Source organism: Astatotilapia calliptera, chromosome 7 (assembly GCF_900246225.1).
Source record: "Astatotilapia calliptera chromosome 7, fAstCal1.2, whole genome shotgun sequence".
Classification (NCBI taxonomy): domain Eukaryota; kingdom Metazoa; phylum Chordata; class Actinopteri; order Cichliformes; family Cichlidae; genus Astatotilapia; species Astatotilapia calliptera.
The window spans coordinates 31,851,713-31,874,781 of NC_039308.1; the positions used below are offsets into that span (position 1 = coordinate 31,851,713).

The following is a 23,069-nucleotide window of genomic DNA, read 5'->3' on the forward strand; positions in this document are numbered from 1 at the left end:
ACTATCCAGCTCTGCATCCGATTGCAGCAGCTTGACCTTTGACTGGTCCAGGAGTGGCCAGGGACTCATCACACACGGCGTGCTGATACATACCTGAGCCATCAACCAAGAAAGGGACAGGTTTCATATTTTTATTAATTAATGGCCATTAATGATCTCTCCTGGTGACAAATCACCACACGCAGACAAATGAAGTGACTAATGCCGTGCCTGTCAGTGCTCGGGCTAGCTGAATGAATATGTCACTGTGGAGTGCCAGCGCTATTTCAACATACCCTTTTTGAATGAATGTGTCACACACATGACAAAATTTCCCCATGGAGATCATTAAAGTTTCATCTAATCTAATCGAATTAGTTCAAGTCCTGACAAACTGCCCAAGGCTGCGAGGCAACAGCGAATCTACACAGAACAGACAAAAATATATCCAGATTAGAAATTTAAATATTCCTTATAAAGCGTTGTTACAGTGGTACTGAAGATGTGGTGACAGCATGCCAGCTATCACTACACTGCTATTATTTATTTATTTAGTTTTGACAAGGTTAAAAATCAAAATTTGCAATCTTTTACATATAGTTTTGCTGCGGTTTCACATCTGTTTTAGATGAAGCTGTGTCTGCTCTGAGGCAACATTTTTATTTATTTTTTGTTGCTTGATACTGTAATAAGAAGCTCAGCCTGTTTAGCATACATCATCTTAATGTAAGTCTGTGTATTGTCTAAATATGACTGAAGATATTTAGATGGGTTTTGAGTTGCTTTACTGTTTCCTGTCAGCTCAAAGCTGTCTGTCCTTTCTGACCTCTGACATCAATAATACATTTTCACCCAGAGAACTTCAGCTCACTGGATAGTCTCTCTTTTTATTTTGAGCATTCTCCAAAATGTTTGTATAGAAAAATCCCAACAGATCAGCAGTTTCTGAAATACTCAGACTAGCTTTTCAGGCACCAACAACCATGCCTCACTCAAAGTAAATGAACTTTTTAAAAATTTTGATGTCAGTTTGAACTTCCAGGTCATCTTGACCGTGTCTACGTGCTTAAATGTACTGATTTTTGTGTTCACAAGCAGTTGAACAGATATACCTAAGAAAGTGGCCAGTGAATGTGTATTGGACAAGTAAGAGACAATTTTGCAATTCTTGAGCCCTCTTAATGCCTTCAAGTCAAAGATTCTTACAGCCTTAGCAGAGATTAAGTGTATCATGGTCAAAGAAAGCTCCCTGTGTACGTTTAATAACATGTATTGATCTGGTATAACATGATAGGTCACAGCTTGCACCCAATAACATGTCTTTACTTTGCAGCAAGAGTCCCTTTTACTCCCTTTTTAAGCAATTACATTTTCACTTGAGCTTAAAAAAATATTACTAACTGTACAAGCCAGACAGTTGACTTTTATTTATAATTAAGCACAATGTGGCAAAATATGAAAGGGATTAATGAACATTTTCTTGTGAATTGCAAATAATAAAAAGCATGCATATAAAAATCATATAAAAGCATTTTTGATGCTTTAATTTATTAGCAGTGTTTTAAAGCATTATGGAAAGGTATGTTTCTTAGACAATCCATACCTTTTCTTTACAGTGAAATGTAGTGTTTCGGTTATTTTGTCACTTGATGTTAATGTTGCTGAATTTTTATTTTTAATATTTTTTTATTCTTATTATTTTATTATTTATTTCATTATTATTATGTGTGCTAAATGACTTGATAAAAGTCAATTTTATAATCGGCGGAGGAAGCTCCTCACTTTTCTCCTCCCGCGCTTGTCTGACGTCACTTCCGCCGCCCAGAAAACATGGCGGCTGCCAGTACCTGTGATTCGGTGCACACCCTGCCCAAAAACGTAGTCATTAAGACTGAACCAGAAGCGGAGGATGTGTCGGTCAAGCGGGAGCCCGTCGTTCCTCTCATTGCCCCGGTCAGCGGACTCCAGCCTCTCTCGTGGTCGCAGGACCACCGCCTGGCTGTGTGCACCTCCAGTTCCCTGGCGGTGATGGAGCTGGTGTGCGACGTCCACAACAACAAACAGGACCTAACGCTGCACAGGACTTCAATCCCCGTCCCAGCCGAGGAATACAAACTGCGGGTAAGCGACCGCATACAGTCGCCTGTTACCTGCTAACACCAACACGTTATAAGAGGGAAATATCAGAACCCATGCAGCTCTGTAGCTTTAGCTTACTGAGCTGATGTGGTGTTTACAAGTCACGTGCTCCACTGTTTTGATTGGGAAACAATAACTTCTTCTGCGGGAAGCTCACCTTTATTTTACTTATTTATTTTTTAAATTTCAGTTTAGTTTGGGCTAGTTTAGTTTTTGTTTGAAAACGTAGGAGTACAGAGTGGGGAACTGTGGTGCTGCATGAGGAAGTCCGGAGTAGCAGAGAAGTATGTGGGGGTGGTGCAGGACATGCACGAGGGATCTGCTCAGAGCCCCTTCTTGTTTGCAGCGGTGATGGACAGATTGATTGATAGATAATGTCAGTCAGGAATCTCCGTGGACTGTGATGTTTTCAATGACATTGCGAGAGTAAAGAGCAGGTGGAAGAGAGCCTGGAGAGGTGGAGGTATACTGTGGAGCAAAGAGGAAAGACATAATACATGTGTGAGTGAGAGGGAGACTGGTGTAGAGCAGGGCAATATGACCAAAAATATTTATCACGATATACATTTGAAAATTTGCGATAACAATATAATTGACGATATAATTGACACTAGACAAAATACTTTACAACTCCACAACTTTATTAGTGCAAAAAAACAAAACCCATCAATGTATTTTCACTTAAACAAGCAGCTGTTTTTTTTTTTTTTTATGTGCATTAAATTTATATAAAAATTAACAGTGGAAATGCAAATTCCTTGCTGACAGTTTAACCAAACCTAGTGGAAATTGGCCGACATATCCTCAGCATAACCTTGTATAATATCCACAAAACTTAAAAAGACGTCATACACGCACAACACGGTAATATTATATCGAAGCGCAGTACAGATCACTCCGCGAGGCTCCTGCCTACGTTAGCCGTAATGCTCCGACAATCCATCAAACTGTGCGGTTCGTAGCTTAGCAAAGTCATACTGAAAGGTTTAGGCATGTGCAGGAGATAGATACAGTGGCTTGCAAAAGTATTCGGCCCCCTTGAACTTTTCCACATTTTGTCACATTACAGCCACAAACATGAATCAATTTTATTGGAATTCCATGTGAAAGACCGATACAAAGTGGTGTACACGTGAGAAGTGGAACGAAATTCATACATGATTCCAGACTTTTTTTTTTTTTTTTTTTAAACCATTCCATTGTTGCCCTGGCTTTATGTTTAGGGTCGTTGTCCTGCTGGAAGCTGAACCTCTCAAATCTTTTGCAGACTCCAAGAGGTTTTCTTCCAAGATTGCCCTGTATTTGGCTCCATCCATCTTCCCATCAACTCTGACCAGCTTCCCTGTCCCTGCTGAAGAGAAGCACCCCCAGAGCATGATGCTGCCACCACCATATTTGACAGTGGGGATGGTGTGTTCAGAGTGATGTGCAGTGTTAGTTTTCTGCCACACATAGCGTTTTGCATTTTGGCCAAAAAGTTCCATTTTGGTCTCATCTGACCAGAGCACCTTCTTCCACATGTTTGCTGTGTCCCCCACATGGCTTGTTGCAAACTGCAAACGGGACTTCTCATGGTTTTCTGTTAACAATGGCTTTCTTCTTGCCACTCTTCCATAAAGGCCAACTTTATGCAGTGCACGACTAGTAGTTGTCCTATGGACAGATTCCCCCACCTGAGCTGTAGATCTCTGCAGCTCGTCCAGAGTCACCATGGGCCTCTTGGCTGCATTTCTGATCAGCGCTCTCCTTGTTCGGCCTGTGAGTTTAGGTGGACGGCCTTGTCTTGGTAGGTTTACAGTTGTGCCATACTCCTTCCATTTCTGAATGATGGCTTGAACAGTGCTCCGTGGGATGTTCAAGGCTTGGGAAATCTTTTTGTAGCCTAAGCCTGCTTTAAATTTCTCAATAATTTTATCCCTGACCTGTCTGGTGTGTTCTTTGGACTTCATGGTGTTGTTGCTCCCAATATTCTCTTGGACAACCTCTGAGGCCGTCACAGAGCAGCTGTATTTGTACTGACACTAGATTACACACAGGTGCACTCTATTTAGTCATTAGCACTCATCAGGCAATGTCTATGGGCAACTGACTGCACTCAGACCAAAGGGGCTGAATAATTACGCACACCCCACTTTGCAGTTATTTATTTGTAAAACATGTTTGGAATCATGTATGAATTTCGTTCCACTTCTCACGTGTACACCACTTTGTGTTGGTCTTTCACGTGGAATTCCAATAAAATTGATTCATGTTTGTGGCTGTAATGTGACAAAATGTGGGAAAGTTCAAGGGGGCCGAATACTTTTGCAAGCCACTGTATATATGGATATAAAGGAAAACAGGAAGAGTTAACTATAACTGCCTCAAACCATGTTAACCAAGGTTAATAGCTACTCTTATAGCTATACTAAATACACTGCAAGACAGTCATTCATTAACCGAGGAACAAAAGAAAGAGTATAACTGCTAAACAGTTGACCTTAAGAGCAACTAGCCTTGAAACTCTTCAGGAGTTTTGCAATATTGTCACATCATAAAACAGAAAAAAAATGTTTTCTTGCTGGGATGTTTTATCTTCGGCTGAGCCTTTTAACCAGCTGTTTAAGGCCCTGCTTTTCCACCATGTAACTACGGTACTCTTCTTGTCATGTAGGGTACAGCTAACTAGCTCACATCTGTCCACTTATGTCTACTAATCAAGGTAGACTAAATCAGCTGTTTAATGTTGTTTCTAAACGAGATTTTCAAACATTGCTTCATATTCATAAATGAATGTGGGAAATAAATAAACTCTTAGGTTCTTCCCTCAGTCTCCCTCATGTCTCCTCTTGTGATCAGAGCTTTACATACAGTTGGGCCCATAGGTTTTTGTGGTTTGCACCCTGTATTAAACCCTTTGTGTTTGCATTCATGAAGGCGTCTCTTGATTTTAGACTTTCACAATGGCAAGCGAATGTTCTTGACTCAGCTAAGTGCTGGTTTTTCTAGACCTTGGAATTAATTTTGTCGTCTTGAACTTCATGATGTCATCTTTGGTCTTTTTGTTTCTGAGTTGGGCAGTGCATTTTTTTCTTTTTAAGAATGCACCAGGTTACTGATTTGGATTTGGCCACTGCTGAAGTTTTTTTTTGTGTGTGTGTCTGCTACGTTTGTTTTGTTTTTCAACCTAGTAATGCTTTCTTTAACTTGCATGGGCACCTCTGAACAGCAGAACTCCATATCCTCGATTTGCTTAATTTGTTATGAAATAACAAAGGAACAGGTCTCCCCTGGCCATGAAACTGCTTGCCAGTGACATGAAACTGCGATTTGGGCAACAGTGCTTAAAAATGGCTGTACTCTAAACAGTTGATGCAGTATTTTTGTGAAACCCCTTTAAATGATGGTGTATGAAGTATGCACTTTCGTCACATTACAGGCCTGAAGCACAAAAATGGCTTGTAACACATTCCCAATTGTTTGCATTGTGTGTTCAACTTATTGACCCATTAGCTTTGTGCAAGACCTTTCAGAGCATGATCACTGCTCACAAATTATTAAAGTCATTGCTTCAGTAAATAAATAACATATAAATAGGTGATCACAAACTGATATGTGTTACTCCTGTAACGGTGTTGATGTTTGTTTTCTCATTAAACAAATTGTGTACACATGTCTCAGAAAGGGAGCCAAGCTAATATTCACTTTTGTGCTATTAGTTTGGCTATTAGTTTGGCAGTGGTGAATGTTTCTGTATTTTCATTATTTACTAAAGCGCAGGGAAGATAATCAAAGTAATAGAATACAAATGCTGATTTTAAACAAACAAAAAAACGAGAGAAACAATTTTGTTGTGGTAAATTTGTCTCTTCGCAGCTGCTCTTGTGTATAAACATGAGTGCTTTTTGGTTTCGTCTCCAGTCCAAAAATCCACTTGGCAGATACATTGTTGGACCTAGCTGAATTTTATAATCCACTAGGCACGGTGGCAGACAGGCAAAGTTGGTTTCCAGCTGTCAATGGCTGATATGAATAACTGCTTTTTAATGGGAGGTACTGAGCTGGGAGCTGTAGACTGTGGCTCACAAAGCATGGGTTGGTTTTTTTTAGAGGCCATGATATTGTCTGTATAATAGTACAGCCACCCAGGAGGCTGTTTTCTGTGGTGAAGCTGGGCCATGATGTTCACCATTTACCTAAAATGATCCTGCATTAAAAAATGAGATAACAAAACTTAGATATCTCTAATTTATTCATTGCAGTCTGTTTGGTTATACTGCGTCTATCCTGTTTGTCCAGTTTGTTGACATAAAACTTTTTCTAGGTTTTACTCGCTGTAGAGCAGCAATAATTAGGTGGTTATTTCATTAGATGATTCACAGAAAATGGATCATCAGTGCTTTGGTAACAGTTTTAGCCTTTTCTGTGGAAATACCACTTATTAAGCTAAAACCTGATGATGATTTTGTTGCTTAACAGAAGAAATAAATGATTGCTAAAAAGAGATCATTACAGCTAATTATATGTAGTGCTTCTAATGCTTTTTTAACATCTAGCAGTGCATACTGACATTCAGATGTGCACATAGAAAAATGATATATATATAAGTGCATTTATATGTGAGATAAATGCACACTTTTTGAATAGTTTTCAAAAATACTGTTTATATGGTGCTTCTCTGTAAATCTTTGCAATATTGCAACATTTCTAAGGACTTTGTGGTAGGTCTTGAGTTGTAGCTGATGACGTTACTTCTGTTCTGCTCTCACTTTGCATAGTTTTCTTGCATATTTTGCAAAGTATTCAGCTCTTTTGGATGTTGTTGAAGTTGCTCCTTTTTTTCTGTATTTAATCTGTATTCTAATTTTTGCCTCATAACTTTTGCACTGTCCACTTCCTGCTGTGACAAAACAAATTTCCCACGTGTGGGACTAATAAAGGTTATCTTATCTTATCTTATCTTATCTTATCTTATCTTATCTTATCTTATCTTATCTTATCTTATCTTATCTTATCTTATCTCATCAGAGGCTGATGATGTGGCTCTTGTGCTGTTGTTGTAGGTGCATAGGAATGTAAACATGTGCCATCCCTATGTCACTGACACCAAGATATAATGCTTTTATATCACGTGAAAATTTTATATCTGCGTTATAGCAGATGCTATGATATGGCACGTTCCTTGTAGCCTGAGCAAGTCTGGCATAAAGAACCAGTTTTCTGCCTGTAGCAGGGTGTTGTTACAGTGGCCCCCCCAAGCTGAGACAACCTGTAAGAAAACAAAACAGGAAGGGCTGGGGCATGTTGGCTTGATGATATAAAATATCATAGTAAAGCCAATACAAAAGTGCTTTAAACCGGCCTTATTTTCAATGGCCAGCAGGGGCAACACGTGTGTATAATATTTGTATGGGAATCTATGGGAAAATCAGCCCTCTTGTGCCTTACTTTTCTGACCCAAGTTAATACTTTGCTGTTTGATTTCATGGGTCAAGTCATGGGGATTAAAACATCAAATTAATTTAGGCAATTATGGACATTTTTGGAGTCAGCGGGATTATCCAGGGTATGCTCATTGGATGTCCACTCTGCTGATCCACCCTCAGTCCTCACATTTGGTCAAAGCACCAAAAATGGCAGTAGTGTAAACACACAGCTTTTCAGATGAAGTGTTGGTGGTTTATCAAATAAAACATTTCTGCACATGAAATTAAGAACAAACTTGACTTTATAATCCTTAAATATATGTTGTTTTTGCCTTTTAAGGTGGGGCCATCAGTAGAGCTGTCTGAAGCAATGGTGAAGTTCGCTACACATCCAGATCCCACAGTAAGGCAAGCATTTTTGGCTGACAGCGTGATCAACCCATCAGTAGGCGTGCACAAAGGAATAAAGTACGCCAGCTGGTCTCCTTTGGGTTGTGACTCGAGTGGACGCTGCTTGCTCGCTTGCCTAACGCTTGACCACAGACTTACCATTCATAACAGCCACAAGCGTCTTGAGTGGAACACGCTAGTTGATCTTACTAAAAAGTACAGCGAGAGGCTAAAAGAGCGGAATTATGCCAGAAAGGATGACAAGCTGCCGCAGACTAACTTACAGGACTTTGACGAGCTGCAGCGGCGTTTCCGTATGCAGACGCCACTGAGAATGGAGTGGTCGAGTATTTACACGATTAAACAGGTTCAGCCGGACAACACGGGCGTAGACTTAGAGATGGTCCTCCTCGCTGTCTTGATGGAAAACGGTGACCTCGTCTTGTGGAAGTTTGTGTTGCCTTTTACAGACGGGGCAGATGTCACGTTTTATGACACCATCGAATCAGGCGTGACCAGACCAAGTGACTTAGCGTGGTGGGAGTATGAAAACGCAGATCGTCGCATGAGCGGCCTGATCGTCGGCAGTGAGGTGGGACCCGTCAAGATCATGCCAGTCAGCCTGTCGGGAGTGAAGGGGTACTTCACCCTCCGACACCCCGTCATCCTGTGGAAGGAGTGCGATGAAATCGCTGTTGAAAACCTCAAATGTGTCCCGATGATCCACCCGATACATAAATCCAGCTGCAGCCTCATCGTCGCATCACGTGGCTGCTACGTCTTTTGGTGTTTACTTGTGATTTCCCCAGCTGGACTAAATGTACACAACTCTCACGTGGCTGGGCTGCACTCCCTTCCTGTAGTCTCCCTGGCGGTCAGTCAACAAGGTGTCGCGGTGTACACTTGTTCCACAGACGGGTGGATTAAAAAGCTGACGCCAACTTTTACAGAGAGCACTTTAATATTTAAGCAGGAGGAAATGATGCGACCAGAGAACCTCACGGGGAGGAGGATACACGGGATTGCAGTGAGCCGCAACGGAGCATATATTGCACTTGTCAGCACGCAAGGTATGGTTGATGGCTATCATCCAGTTAACAGGACTTACCAGGTTCACTTTGTGACCTTAAAAACTCCAGAAGCCGCAGCAGCGTTGTTGCTCAGGTCTCCTACGCAGAACTTGTATAAAATGGCCGACCTGCTCGACCTGGTGAGGTGGCAGATTTTGAAAAACAAGTCCATCCCTGCATCACTGCAGGACGAGCTCGATCAAAAGATCCGGGAAGCGGACTCTCCTTACTTGTGGCGGTTCAAGCTCTTTTTGGTGCGAATACTTCACCAGTCACTGCAGTCACCTAACACAGAAAACAACTGGAAACCTGCAAAAGAGGGAAGCAAGGTGTTCATAAGAGATGCGGAAGAGGAGGATGGAGAAGACAAAGAAGGTGCTGTGAAAGAGGAAGGTGAGCCCGGAGGAGAAAAACTGGAGAAGGAGGAAAATCAGGAGGAGCAAAGGGCAGAGGTACAGGCTTGGATGAACACCGTAGAGACTCACTTGATGAGAGAAAACATGAAGAAGGTGTTAGGGGTGGTGTACCTCAATACCTGGCTAGCAGAGAACATTAGCATACCCACCTGTGGCCTGGTGGAGTATCTCTCTAAAGACACCAACGACAGAGCATCAGAGGTAATGACTCGCGTGTTATTTTTTTCTACTTAAGACACCACTGCACGTTCTTTTGGTTTGGTTTTCCTGAATACAGCGCTGTAAAAAGTATTTGAAAAGCTTAAATGTTTCAGATCATTTAAAAAATGTTAGTAGTAGTCAAAGGACAGAGTTTTTACGTGATCATTTAAAAAGAACCTGTAGATTATAGAAACAAATTCAATGACATCTATCACTCTGGACAGTGTTACAAAACCATTTCTTAGGCTTTGGGGACTCCAGTGAACCACGGTGAGAGCAATGATCCACAAATGAGGAAAATTTGGAACAGTAGTAAACCTTCCCAGGAGTGGCCGGCCTACTAAAACATTTCATCAAAGACTCATCCAGGAAGTCACAAAAGAACCTAGAACAGCATCTAAAGAACTGCAGACCCCAATTACTTCTGTTGTTGCTTCATGACCCAGAAAATCCAATCCAAGCACCTAAATCCAATTGAGGTGCTTTGGCACGCCCATAAACAGGCCACCCTAGCTTGAAAACCCTTCAGTGCGGGTTGATTACAAAGAATAGTTGGCTAAGAATTCACTAAACTCATTACCAGTTTTCATCGTGATGCATTCTCAATCATCCAGGTAAGTAAAGATTGATGCAGCAACAACTCCACCTCATTGTTAGTCCATTTAAAAAAACTCTGTGCGTTTCCTCGACGTTTTGCCGCGACGTTTGAAAGAGCCGGAAAGTAAATAAACGGCAGACAGAAATGAGGCAGGCCGAATCGTCTTGTGTTTCACGCATGCGCAGTACTGGAACGTAAGCGTTTTCGGCCGTTTCAATGTGGACGCGCAACTCTGTGAAAACGACTGAAAACGCTAGTGTGGACGCGGAGCGTTTTCAGACAAAAACGCCGTTTTCAAATCTATCCGGGCTAGTGTGGATGTAGCCTCAGCTGACTGCAGGTTTCCTCAATTTTATAAACTGTACATTTGCACAGTACAATGACTGAAACCAGCCCATTACCAGTTATTGCAAATGTTTGATTGCAGTTACAATGGTTGTCAAGGGTGTTTAGGGGGCTACTTTTTCCAAGAGGGTTTGGAAATTTTCTAACTTTTGTATTTACTCAGGTTTTGTTTATCTGAAACATGCAAGTCTGGCAAATATGTAGGAGGGGGATACTTGTTAGATGTAAGGCTGCAGTGGAAGAAACTTCTTTGACTTCTTTGCCTCCGCTATACAAGTTGGGAATGCTTGCATTGGTTGCTTTAATTCAGACCCTTTGGTCCTGCATGCTTTGTCCTTCAGGTCCTGATTGGCCACATCAAGAATAAGATGAACAAGCAGACGTTCTCGGAGCGCTGCAGCCTGTGTCAGGATGTGCTGCCCTTCACAGACCACAAACAAACCATGTGTAAAAATGGACACATGTGGCTCAGGTACGCACAAAATTCTTGAACAACTTTAGAAACTTAAAACGTCTAAGGATGGTTGTTTTTCTTAGCTTTAGCCTGACAGGATTAGTAGGTGCACCGTTGGTTCAGATGCCACAGCTGAGCCTGAGCGTTGGGACATGAATTGAATCTCAATGCCGAACGCCTTCTTTGACGGTTTATTTATCTTCTCGGAGCAGTAATCAAGGCTCCTTCCTTCTGATATTTACCCATGCAGCACTCTCATCGTCTCATAAATATCGTCTGTCAAACATTTCTCCTGCCTGCTCTCTAGCTTGAACGTGGTGCCTCTGGTGGGCACTGAGGGGAAATCTGTGCCCGTCAGCTGCACCTCAGCACTGTTTCTGCTCTACTTTTATAATGCGTATATGTGTGTGTGTGTGTGTGTGTGTGTGTGTGTGTGTGTGACTGTCCCTGGCAGCCAGCTCTCTAATGTATTTCTTTCGGTCTCCTCCAGGTGTGCGTTGTCATACCAGGCCTGCCAGACGCTGACGTTCAGACGGTGCCTCCTGCTGGATAGCATCGCCAGACTGCCAGAGCCTGAGGGTAAGCGCCACTTTCCATCTCCCTCCACCTCCATTTCACAGTCGCGCTCTCGATCAGCCGTCTCCTCCTGTCACCTTCAACATCAGCCTCTGCCGCTCGGATCAATGCTCGACATGTTGGATGACTGAGCCACACAAACATAATACTTATTAACTGTGACTGATTGCAGAAATTAGCACAGCGTCTTTTCTTTCTTTCTAGCCAGTGTGCTTTTGTATTTTCTTATAAGGCAAGAGTTGAGTTACTGGTCACAAAGCTCAGTCTTGTCACTTTCTCGGCTAGGACTTGAAATGTGTAGCTGGGGAATTCTGAATGCTGGAGCGGGAGTAAGTGATCTTTGCATGACTTCTTTAAGGTCGGTCAGCTCAGTAGGAGGGTAGAAATGTGCACTGACATGCACGTGCAACAATGCAATTAACAGAACGGGTGACTACTTTTTTTCTTTTTGCTTGTGCTTGTGAATTACTGAAGGGGTTAATACTTTGATACTCAGGGGAGAAAAAAACAAAACTATCCGAGGTTCCAGTGAGGAGGAGACACGTTAGTCCTGATTTCTTAAGTAAACGATAACCTGGATTAGAAAAACCTGTTGGCAGTGGAAAGCTGATTTCCACTGCCATGTGTACAGTTAGATGGATTTCTAATCAGCCTGTTCACAACAGACTGTAAACAGAAACACAGGTGTGACAGCAGAGCTGCGGGATGAAAGAGGAGATGAATGCATTACATACATCATTACTATATAATGCATGTAAACATGTTTTCTGATTGCCTTTATATCTGAAATAATGATTGCATTCTGTTTCCTCATAAAAGTCCTAAAGGAAAGAATTAAGTTTACAAAAGCCTTAAGTACTGTCTCGAGCCCACAGTCGACTGTGCAGGCAAGCCAGCAAAGGTTTCTGTATCAGTCTGGGGGTGTCCCGACCACAGTGACATTGCTGACTGCTGCTCACTCATTAGGTACGAGCTCTACATCGATTCTGATAAGGAGTCATTACAGTACACAATTGTAACATTAGAATTTAGGATTTAAATATACTGCTTAAACATAGGGGAATTGTACTGTATACTAACAAATAATTGTTATCTTTATAATTGTTTTCCTCATACCATACGTTCCTCATGCCTTCTTTATATTTTGACCATTACAGTAATAATTTGCATTCTTTTAATGGTCTTAAAAAGCCTGAAACGCAGAAAGCCTCGGTGAGTCTGTGGAACGTTTATTGCATCTAAGTAATCTGATTATCAGACGTTTACTATTTACTCAAACTGATTAAGAAGATTTCTGTCTGTGGTCATTGTATCCAGTATTTCAGTTTCTTTAATTGGATTTGGGGAAAGTATGATTTGCTTCACATTAAATGTAGGAAACCCTCTTACATATTTATGTTCGGATATATTTGTAAGTTAGAGATCTTTGCTCTGCATTGGTTTTACAGTACATGTCTCTATGACATGTAATGTACACATCATCATAATAGCCTATAAATGGGTGGAGGTAAGCTCAATAATGATACAAATGAGAAAAAAATATATTATTCTACATAAACACAGAAGTGGGAAAAGAGCAGGCTCTGTGGTCATGCAGGGGGAAAAATGATCTCGGGTCTTTATCAAACCTGCCTGAGGGGCAGCTCTGCTGGTCATCCCAGCCTATCTGAGCTAATGAGTGACAGGTCTGTGCAGTTGTGGCATCTGTCAAAATCAGCATCACCCCCCACTTGTCTAAAAACATCTTTAGGATGTTTGCCTTCTTTATAGTTCCTATTTCACTATTTTTATTATTATCACAGCAGTTTCTGTTTGGAATAAAAACCCTTTTATACATGAAATTCTTAAAAACAATTTAGAAGCTCTATGTCTGACAGCAAAAGACAAAAAAACCTACATTAATATTAAATATATGGCATTAAATAATTAGAGATAAACAAACCAGCCATGTTGCCATCTTGAATATGCCCGAGACACTACAGTCTGTGCAGCAGACAGGAGGCCGTTTCCCCCGCTGAGCCACTGCACATCATGTCTGTGAGATCTAACTTTAGTCGTGGGTGTTTTGGGATCACAAAGAAGAATTTTCTTTTCCCCTAAGTCCTGCCTCACTGATGAGTGTGAGATAATGCACTTTCACAGTAAACTTCCTAATTTAGTCATTTCTTATCTCTCACATACTTCATTAGAAAGCCCTGTTCTATACTTCTACGTCAATAGCAAACATGAGGTTAAAATTAGTTTTTTCAGTATTGTACAGTGGGATAAATACAATTTTTAACCCGTTTTATTCATTGCGGGTTAATTTACTCAAGCATAGATGTTTTTGTTTAACCAGTGGTCAGAAACTCTGACAAATGTTATAGATGTTTTAGAAAAGTAAGCCGTTTCCTTCGCATTACTTCTAACAAATGTTGGAAGACAATGCAGACTGACCATCGCTTACACTTGTCCTGTCTTGCATGTAGAAAGCAGCAGGAGAGAAGCATGCTCTCATTACAGGAAGCGCTTAGTTTGTCAGACCAGTGTGTGCAAGGGGCGGCTCACTTAATTGTGGTGTGTCGTGAAAAGTTTAGGGCTAAGTTTGTTAATTTTTCATCCATATTTTCTCACCTGAATTTTTCTTTTTGGTGCTTTAGTATTAGACTATACATGCACACTAACAATGAATTGTAATGTATTTTAATTAATGTAAATGACACTGAATAACAACTGTGAATGTGCAGGATAAAGCTTCAGCTTAATGTATGCGTACTTTTATATAACGTATTAGAATAGGCCGGCCTCCCAGTACCACTAATGAAGACTCAACAAAACACAAATAAAAATGTAGAGTTCACAAACAATAGTGATCATACCCCAGTTTTGAATGCTCAGCATATAAAAATGGTTATTACACAATTATTAAATATGTTTGCGTTCCATTGCAGTCCATTTTTATTGTATCTCATCACCTACTTCTCCCCATCTTTTGATATCAAACCTTTTCTTTCTTTGTCTGAACTACAGTTCGTGTCTCGAGGGCACAACACATTACCTCGGCTGTTCCAGCTCAAACTTCACTTGTATACTTACTTACTAAAAATGTTTATTATTTAGCCACATCCTTTTCTTAGGAATGGTGTGCACTATTGATTGTCCCACTTTTATTGCTTTAGTGGACAAGAACATTATCGATTTTTGTGTTTCTTATATAGAGAAAAGGGGTGTGGCACTACGCAGATTGCAAATAACGAGAGTACGACTGTGTTTGTAGAACGAGCCTGTAACATATGCATGGCAGTGAGAACAAATTGGCCAGTGTGCACACTTAATGAATCCAGTGGTAAGTTTGCACATGCCCTTATTTTGTGCTCAATTGTATACTCGTAGTGCTTAATGAGGCCATTTTTTTTTGGGGGGGGGGGGGTCCTTAAATTGTACTCCTGTCACCCTTCAAAGTCTCTGATATTAATATATACATAACCACATTAAATGAATTTGTTGTTCGTAATCTTGAGCACAAACAGAAGTTGTTTTGTTTCCCCACAGATCCAGAGTGGATAAAGAAGATACTGCAGGCACCCTGCACGCTCTGCGACTCGCCGATGATCTAGAGCTAAACGATCATTAAAACCTCAGGGCTTCCCCGCGACCTTCAGAGCTCGCCGCTCTGACACCGGGTCCAATCTTGTCAGACATCACTGCTTTTTTCTTTCTTAATTTTATATGTTTTGTTCATGTTTTTATTACTTTATATTGGTATGTTAAAAGAGCAAATAAAACGCTTTGAATATTTGTTGAAACTCTTATTTCACTCCAGTTACAAAGTGTGCAGTGCGTGCTTCCTGCCTCTAAACTTTTAAATTAATATTTTACGGAGGTAAAACATTTTGGAGTCAAACTTTACACATTTCTTTATTTTCCACCCCTCATCTAAAGCGAATTCCCACTCAGAGCAGTTTTTGGACAGAGATGCTCAGAAACAAAGTTTAAAATGTGGTTATATGTGGAGGTTTTTATTATTCAGTAGGACTTCAGGGCGCCATAAATAAGCTCCCTCATTTTCCTCATGTTGACTCTATTTCCAAACCTTTGGTGTAGTTTTTATTGCAAGTAAGTGGAACTTACTCTGCAAGTCCTATTTTAGTGGGTTTTTTCTTCTTCTCCTCTTTTTTTTTTTTTTTTTTTTTTTTGAGTGCAACAAATAATACACTCTGAATAATACATACTCTGGAAGAAACTCAACATACCTACTTTAATTGGCACTGTAAAACAATTTCCAAGCTCTGGGAGGAGGAGATGGAGGGTGGTGGTGCTCAGTCATTCTCTCAGATGAGGACTTCCGCTAATGTAAACGTAGAAGAGAAGAAGCGGTGAGGCAGATGAGATGAGCAAGAGGCAGAAAGAAAGCAAAAAGTGTGCTTAAAAACCCAGCGTGTCCCTCCCACGGGAGCCCGTTGTAATGAGATTCAGCAGTAATGAGGGACAGAACATGGCGCCAGATGTGATTCTAATTCTAATCAAGGACGGGAGGGTGGAGGTGATGGAGACGGGGGGTGTTAGGATAGAGAGCATATTGTTAAATACAATTAACCCTTTTTTCATATTTGGAGAGAACAAGGGCTGCAGGGTGGGGTTACAGGCTCAGCAGCGTGTTATCTGGCCCTCCTCCTTGTTGTGGAGACATGGAGGTCGGCTGCTGGTGATCAAAGAGGAAGCCGGAGCTGAGAGACCAGGCCGGCAGCAGAGCCTCTTCTCCACTGCGGCCTTACATCTCCAGGTCCGACAGGGGCGGGGTTGGGGCTGCCCTTCCTCTGGTGTCACCAGAGATGATAGCCTGCCCCCGGGCAAGGAGAGAGGAGGCAGCTCTGCTCCAAACTCTCGGGAGCTCATGAAAGGGAAGCTTTTTACTTTATTTTCCTAAGCCCACATTTCTCAGTTCAGTGGTGGCATTTATTGGCCCAAGACTCAGAAGACTCAGCGCATCGGTAGAAAAAAGGAGTGTCTCCCGTTTTGCTTGAAATTGAATCGCTTATCACATTATCCTGTGCAGTGCTGCAGGAGATGCCCTGGACTATTGTATGATTAGTTTGCTTTTAAGCTGCATAAGGCAGTCCTTTTTTTAAATGAACAGTGCCAAGGCTAATAAAGAACACAACTAGAACTCTCTTTAACTTCTGATGTGGCTTCTACAGTACTCCTCCTGAGGTCCACAAAGGGTTAAATGTTATTCCCGTGCTTTTACCCACAGATTTCCTTCCCTCGCCTCTGCTCTGTCCCAAAAAATTATAAGAACAGTCTTAAAAGTTTCTAAATTGATTAAACGAACGTGTCTGCAGACTACAACAGAGTGCAAAACGTGCACAAATGACTACTGAGAAAATATATAAATGTAATGACACTGTGAAGTTTTCTTCTGAAATTTGAAAGAAATCCTGCAGACCATGTGGATGCAGATCATTTTTATTTATTTTATAACCAAAAATGACAAAACTCTCAATAAGGATTGCTCAGTTTTGACTGATTTTAAACAAGTCCATTTATTAGTCTTTTTCTGGCCCTTTTATCTACATCTTCTCTTCTTCATCAGTTTGTTTCAAACCATTGTTTATTTCCCTGTGATGTCCTTTGTGATTTGTTTGTTTTTTAAATGTCAGACACACATAAAAGACACACCGTTTGCGTGTTTTTACACTTTTTTTTGATGTAAGGTATGATGCGGGTTGCACCACTCAGCGTGATACGGCATTCCCCGGTGGAACTGATAAGCGCACTTTCCAACTTTTAAGCAACATGTAAAAAAAAAAACACGTGAAAGAAAAAGTTATATTATTCATTCCAAGTGGAGCTTTGTGCTTTTCCACATTTGTTGTTATATTAAACATTTTCTGAAGAGTCAAGGAATTATGAGCCAAAAGCCCAGACTTCAGACTGCTCTGTATGCTCAGTTTCAAGCTGATCTTTCTCCTCTTGCCCCACTGTGATGTCAGTGAGAGGGAATATTCAGATATTTCAGATACAACACTTAAGCCCCACCCACCTCTTAGGAATATGGTTATCCGGGGTGCGATCACAGGCTAATGACTCTTTAATTAAGTTAGCCAGTGAGCTTGCAGCATGCTTGGATTCACAGTCTGGTTTGAAACAGCAAAGATGGTGCCGTGAGAACATTCAGCTCAAGGTTTCAGGAGGCTTCATTTACCATTAGGTGGCGTCACAGTGGCTAGTTTTATAGTCTTCTATATAAGCTGTGGTTTTCATAGTTGATCAACTGGGGGGCTGTGCCAAGGCTCAATGTAAGGTGTATTCAAAGGTACTTTTGAATTTTGTATAATCCAAAGCTGGTGTAAAAATTTGGAGCAGAGGACAAAAATTTGCTGCTATATTTGCGCAGCTGCTGTCCTTTCTAGTGTCTCTTTTCACACTGCAGTAAGAATAGGATGGCAACCTCCAACTGACCAGGAAAAACAGTGGTTGGATAGTGATTGCAATACTTTTTTTTTTTTTTTTTTTTTGCTGTCTCCATCAAATAAAGAAAAAAAGAAACATGCGTTGTTAAGGTTTACGTTAATAGATATTAGGTTTATCAAAAACAGTTAGCAGGCTGACTCTGTCTTATCGCTATATTGACGCACCAAGTTGGTTTAAAGACCGCAATTGATTGCAAGAGGTTGCAGACCTGTTTCCTGTTGTTAAAGTGATGATTTTAGAGGTAAGAATTTTCAAGCTGATTGCAAACTTGCAATGATTTTGGTTGTACTGCAGTCTGTAGTGTTTTCCCCTGGTGTGACTGTAGCCTAAGTTAAAGTAACTCAAAGCCTCGTATTTAGTTTTTCATTAGATCCGACTGTGGTAGGTTTGCAGTATGGGGTGCCTTCTTGGCAGTCAGGTTTCTTTTTATCAGCCTGGGGATTTGTTGCTCGTTGTCGTGTTTGTCAAGTGCAAGTGGCTCCTCAGGTTGTAATGTTCCTGTCACTGATAGGTGGAGACCAGCGCTGTTAGAGGTTAGCTGTGTTTGGTTGATCCTCCTCCTGCTTTAATATAATAATCCGTCAAAGAGCATCTCCACTAGTAATTACCTGCTTCCCCTCCCTTTCTCTCCCAGTGTCTTTGCTCTCAAGACTTCAAACAGGGGATTTTTCTCTTTGCATACAATATTTATATCCTTTATGTCAGTGGCTGGAAGGCATAAAACATTCATGGCACCTTTTCACACCTTAATTTCATGTGATATTCCTTTTGTTTTGTTTAGAATAGATTTCCAACATGAGTCCCAGTGTATTCTCGAGAGAGTATCGATTTGTTTTGTTGCTTCAGAATTCTCCAATTTAAACCGCAGAACATGGCAGCTACTTTACTGCCTTAGACATGTGATTGCATCGCCTGTTGGGATCACAACACTGTGTCTGTTGATGATTTTTTTAACATTTTTTCCGGAGGAGTTGATGATAGGGTTGGGTAGTATTAAAGTGTCGATTTTTCTGTAGTATTAATCCAAGACTGCATTATTGTAATGCGAGGAAGCACCTTGATGTCCAACATCAGAATAGTGCAAGAAAAAAAACAACATCTTTCTTCATTTGCTGTATATTGCAAGTACATTGTAACATTGATTTTGTCTATTTTGGTTTAGTCCGCATCAGCATGCTTTGGTGGTTCTTCGGTGATATGTAGAGCTTTGTTGTAGCTGTGTACTGCACTGGGGCCAGGGCCAAAAATGTGGAACAAGTTATAATGTTGGTTACTCTTATTGTTTTATTTATTTTGGCCTGTTAGCTTATGCTTACCTCAAATGTCGGACCAGTAAGTGATGTCCCACTTGACTTGACCGCATTCCAGTAGTACAAGTAACAAAAACAGGTTTTGTTTTGCTGACTAAGAAGGCAGAGCTATTTATCTTGGGTTTTTTTGCTCTTTAAAACACCTCTGCACCACATTCACTGATGGAGCCTGGTCAGTGTTCACAGACACTGCAGGAAGACTTGGAAGTTTTACTACAATTTACGCTCACTGCTGCCATCTTGGATTAAGAAGTCAGGGATGGTGGTTGGTGTAACATTCTGAATGGAAAGAACAACTCTGGAGGAAAGTATTTCATCTGAAAATTCCATCTTAGAACTTGGGATTTCCAACTTCCCACTTCAAATGGAAGACAGAAAACCTATTTCTTGTGAAGAAAAAACAAGTGTTAAAAACAATGAAAACTGTTCCCTGTAGCCATTGTCTGTACATTGTAGTTCTTGTTCTTGATTCCACACATCGTATTAACAGCATCAGGCAGTGTACTGTTGGCTCTTTGGTTGGTGAGCTCCCTAGCAGGGTTGTACTAATCGAGATCGATGATGATCAGAGTGACTGGGGACAACTTCCGGGGCAAAATCTTCCCAGTAATACATTAATGCAGTGATATAACAATTGTAGCCCATGACCTGTAGTTTGCATGGAAGACACCGACTTGTCTACAAACACTTTCTAAGTACTGGCAGTGTCTTTTTCCTTATTGACTGATGGAAGCCAGATAGTCATGGATGGATTTCTATGCCTCTGTGATTATTAACCCTGAATTGTCAAACAAGTTAATATTAGTGGTAACATGTCTGCAAAACCTCTAAAATATATTTTTGAGGGAGCCAACTGCCCAAATGCCACAGGCCTAGAAACATTTTTTTTTTCATTTGACTAAGTCTCTTTATGTTCTTTTGAACAGTTTGTTACATTTTTTTTTGGTATAGTTTTTCTCTGTGTGTGTTTTTGTTTTTTATTCAAATCCAGCGTGAGCTGCTGTGTTTGCCTGGTAATCACTGCAAACCAAATGTACTTCCTCTACCACTTCTCCTGCCAGCTTATAGAAGGGCACTATGAAGAGTGAAGTAAAGACAATTAAGCCACTTTATACATAAAAACAAGCTGAACAACAAGCAAAACTATAAAGCTAAAAAATAAAAAGGAAGGCAAGTGTGACTTAATACTGTTTGATCTGTTCAGCTGATATCTACCCGCTTACATTCATTAATTATGGTAGGCTAAATTATGCATCATTCTAGGTGAACAAAGCTTTCCTGCAGGTGTGTTCTTTCTCTTGGTGTCCATTTGTGTGCTCCACTGTCACCAGCTCTAGTGAGAAAGCTGTTTTGAGCCACACGTTGTGCATTATGTCGCATGGATAACGCTACCTTAATGGATGCATTTTAATTACTCCCCCAGCCCCATCCCAGTGCTGATTTTATTGGTGATCACAGAGGGAGACAACAGGACAATTGGACTATGGAACAGATTACCCAACACTACTGCATGCCAAGTATGCCTAGGGTTTGTGTAGGTCCTATTCTCATAATCCCTCTTTCTCCATGTATGACAGTGAATCAAACTTCAAATATTCATAATTGAATTCACTCCTTTGATTGGCCAGCCCCATCTGACAAATCTTCCTTCTCTTTTCTTCTATATTTACTTTATTTACATATCATTCAGACAGGAAGCAGATAGTCCCTGAGCTGTGAAATAAACATGGCTGTCTATAGAGTTTGGGCCCAGAAATACATCACAATAAACACTTTGGCACAGCAACAATCCAGAGCTGCATCTGACTCCCTTACACCCCCATGAGGCTCTCCTCTCTTCTGTTTCTAAAGTCTTATAAACTGAGCCGCATCCCCCCCAAACTTGTCAGTGCTAATGAAGTCAGTATGCAAGGTTGTCTTCTGCTTTCTCCGAGCTGATGGAGTGAACACGGCTGTCTAACTACCCCCCACGCACTCCCTGGGGAAGCTGGAGGGGGGGGAGAACGCAAGCAGGGAGGGCAGTGACCCGAGACCAGCCGTGAGGCTGTGTGAGGAGGATAGAGGGGGGAGGTTGCATGTCCATCATTAGAGTCACTATTTGTTCGAGGCTTTGAGAGCACCGAAGTGGAACTAATACTGAACAGCAGAACGGACACGGAGAGGGAGGGCCACTTTTTACTGCTACATTAATTAAGCTCATTCTCAACATGTTCCCCATCTCCTCTTGTTCTGCGGTAATTAAGTGGAGGGGCTGCATTGAGTGTGTGGTTGGTTTAACCTTTTCTGACGGTTAGCGCAACATCTCCCGCCTTCAGAGGTCAGAAGTGACTGGAACATTACATTTGATCTTTTTTTTACCTTGACTATTTCATGTTCAGAACTAAGTGATATATTAATATTGTCTCTGAATTTGCCCATGACTTGATTTTGTAAATCGGGTTTTGCTTGCTTAGCATAGATAGGAGAACAGTCGCACTCCGAGGGGTTTTGGCGAGTCTGAACAATAACTTATGTAATTTGTCAAACACTTAACACGATCTTCCAAAAAATTCAGCTTTGCTCTCGTAGGTCCGCAGAATATTTTCCCTAAACTTTCAGGAATCATCAAGACGTTTCTTGGTAAACATGAGAGGAGCCTTTTAATCTTTTTGGTCAGCAGTGGTTTTCACCTATGAACTCTCCCATGGAAGCCATTTTTGACCAGTCTCTTCCTTATTGTTAAATCATGAACACTGACTTTAGCCGAGGCAAGAGAGGGCTGCAGTTCGGGTTTGATCTGGGGTTTTGTGACCTCCTGGATGAGTCTTTGTCTTTCATGGTAGACTGGGCACTCCTGGGAAGGTTTACCAAGTCTTCTCTATTTGTGGAAAATGACTTTCACTGGAGTAACTCTTAGAAATGGCTTTCCAGAGTGATACATGTCAATGACTTTGTTTCTCAGTTGTTCTTGAGTTTCTTCAGATTGTGACTTAACACATTGCTTTTCTTGTGCCTACTTTACTTTTTCAGACAGATTCTCTTTAAGTGATTTCTTGATTCAGCAGGTCTGGCAGTAATCAGGCCTGGGTGTGGCTAGTGAAACATACATAGGGCCAGTTAGGTTTGGCTAGCTCAGGGGTGGGCAATCTCAGTCCACGAGGGCCAGTGTCCCTGCAGGTTTTAGATGTGTCCTCGAACCAACACAGCTGATTTAAATGGCTAAATTAGCTCTTCCACATGTCCTGAAGTTCTCCAGAGGCCTGGTAACGAACTAATCATGTGATTCAGGTGTGTTGACCCAAGGTGAGATCTAAAACCTGCAGGGACACCGGCCCTCGTGGACTGAGACTGCCCACCCCTGAGCTAGCTGTTTTCCCTTAATAAATTAAATTATCATTTAAAGGACACTTTTGTATTTATTTTGCTATTCTTTGACTGGTATAAAAACCTCGAATTTCTTAATACGTTCCCATGTAAGCAAAATAGTCCAGTATTTTGCCTACCCACCCATCATAATTACTATAAACATTAAATGACTATGTCGTAATGAAATGGAATTTCTTAGCTTGGGTTTTAAATTGTACCAGATGATGAAATACTGTTCTCCTAAAATTTAGACTTAAATTTAGAGCCCAGCTACAAGATGATATCCCTAAAAACTGATTGCTGAACAGTAAAAAAAAAGTCTTTGGTGGTCTTTGGTGGTCTTGGGAGTCTGGCCGATGTATTCTGCTTTGCCTGTGCAGTTTGTAAT

The 23,069-nt window shown here is 41.1% G+C and overlaps 1 protein-coding gene across 1 annotated transcript; it reads left to right on the top strand.

Moving 5' to 3' along the window:
- The first annotated feature begins 1,766 nt into the window (after window positions 1–1,766).
- gtf3c4 (general transcription factor IIIC, polypeptide 4) lies at window positions 1,767–15,351 on the top strand. The gene is made up of 5 exons (XM_026174349.1): window positions 1,767–2,100; window positions 7,864–9,600; window positions 10,885–11,015; window positions 11,488–11,576; window positions 15,105–15,351. Exons 1-5 carry the CDS (start codon window positions 1,810–1,812, stop codon window positions 15,167–15,169), a joined length of 2,313 nt encoding a protein of 770 aa, XP_026030134.1. The 5' UTR covers window positions 1,767–1,809; the 3' UTR covers window positions 15,170–15,351.
- The last annotated feature ends 7,718 nt before the right edge of the window (window positions 15,352–23,069 follow it).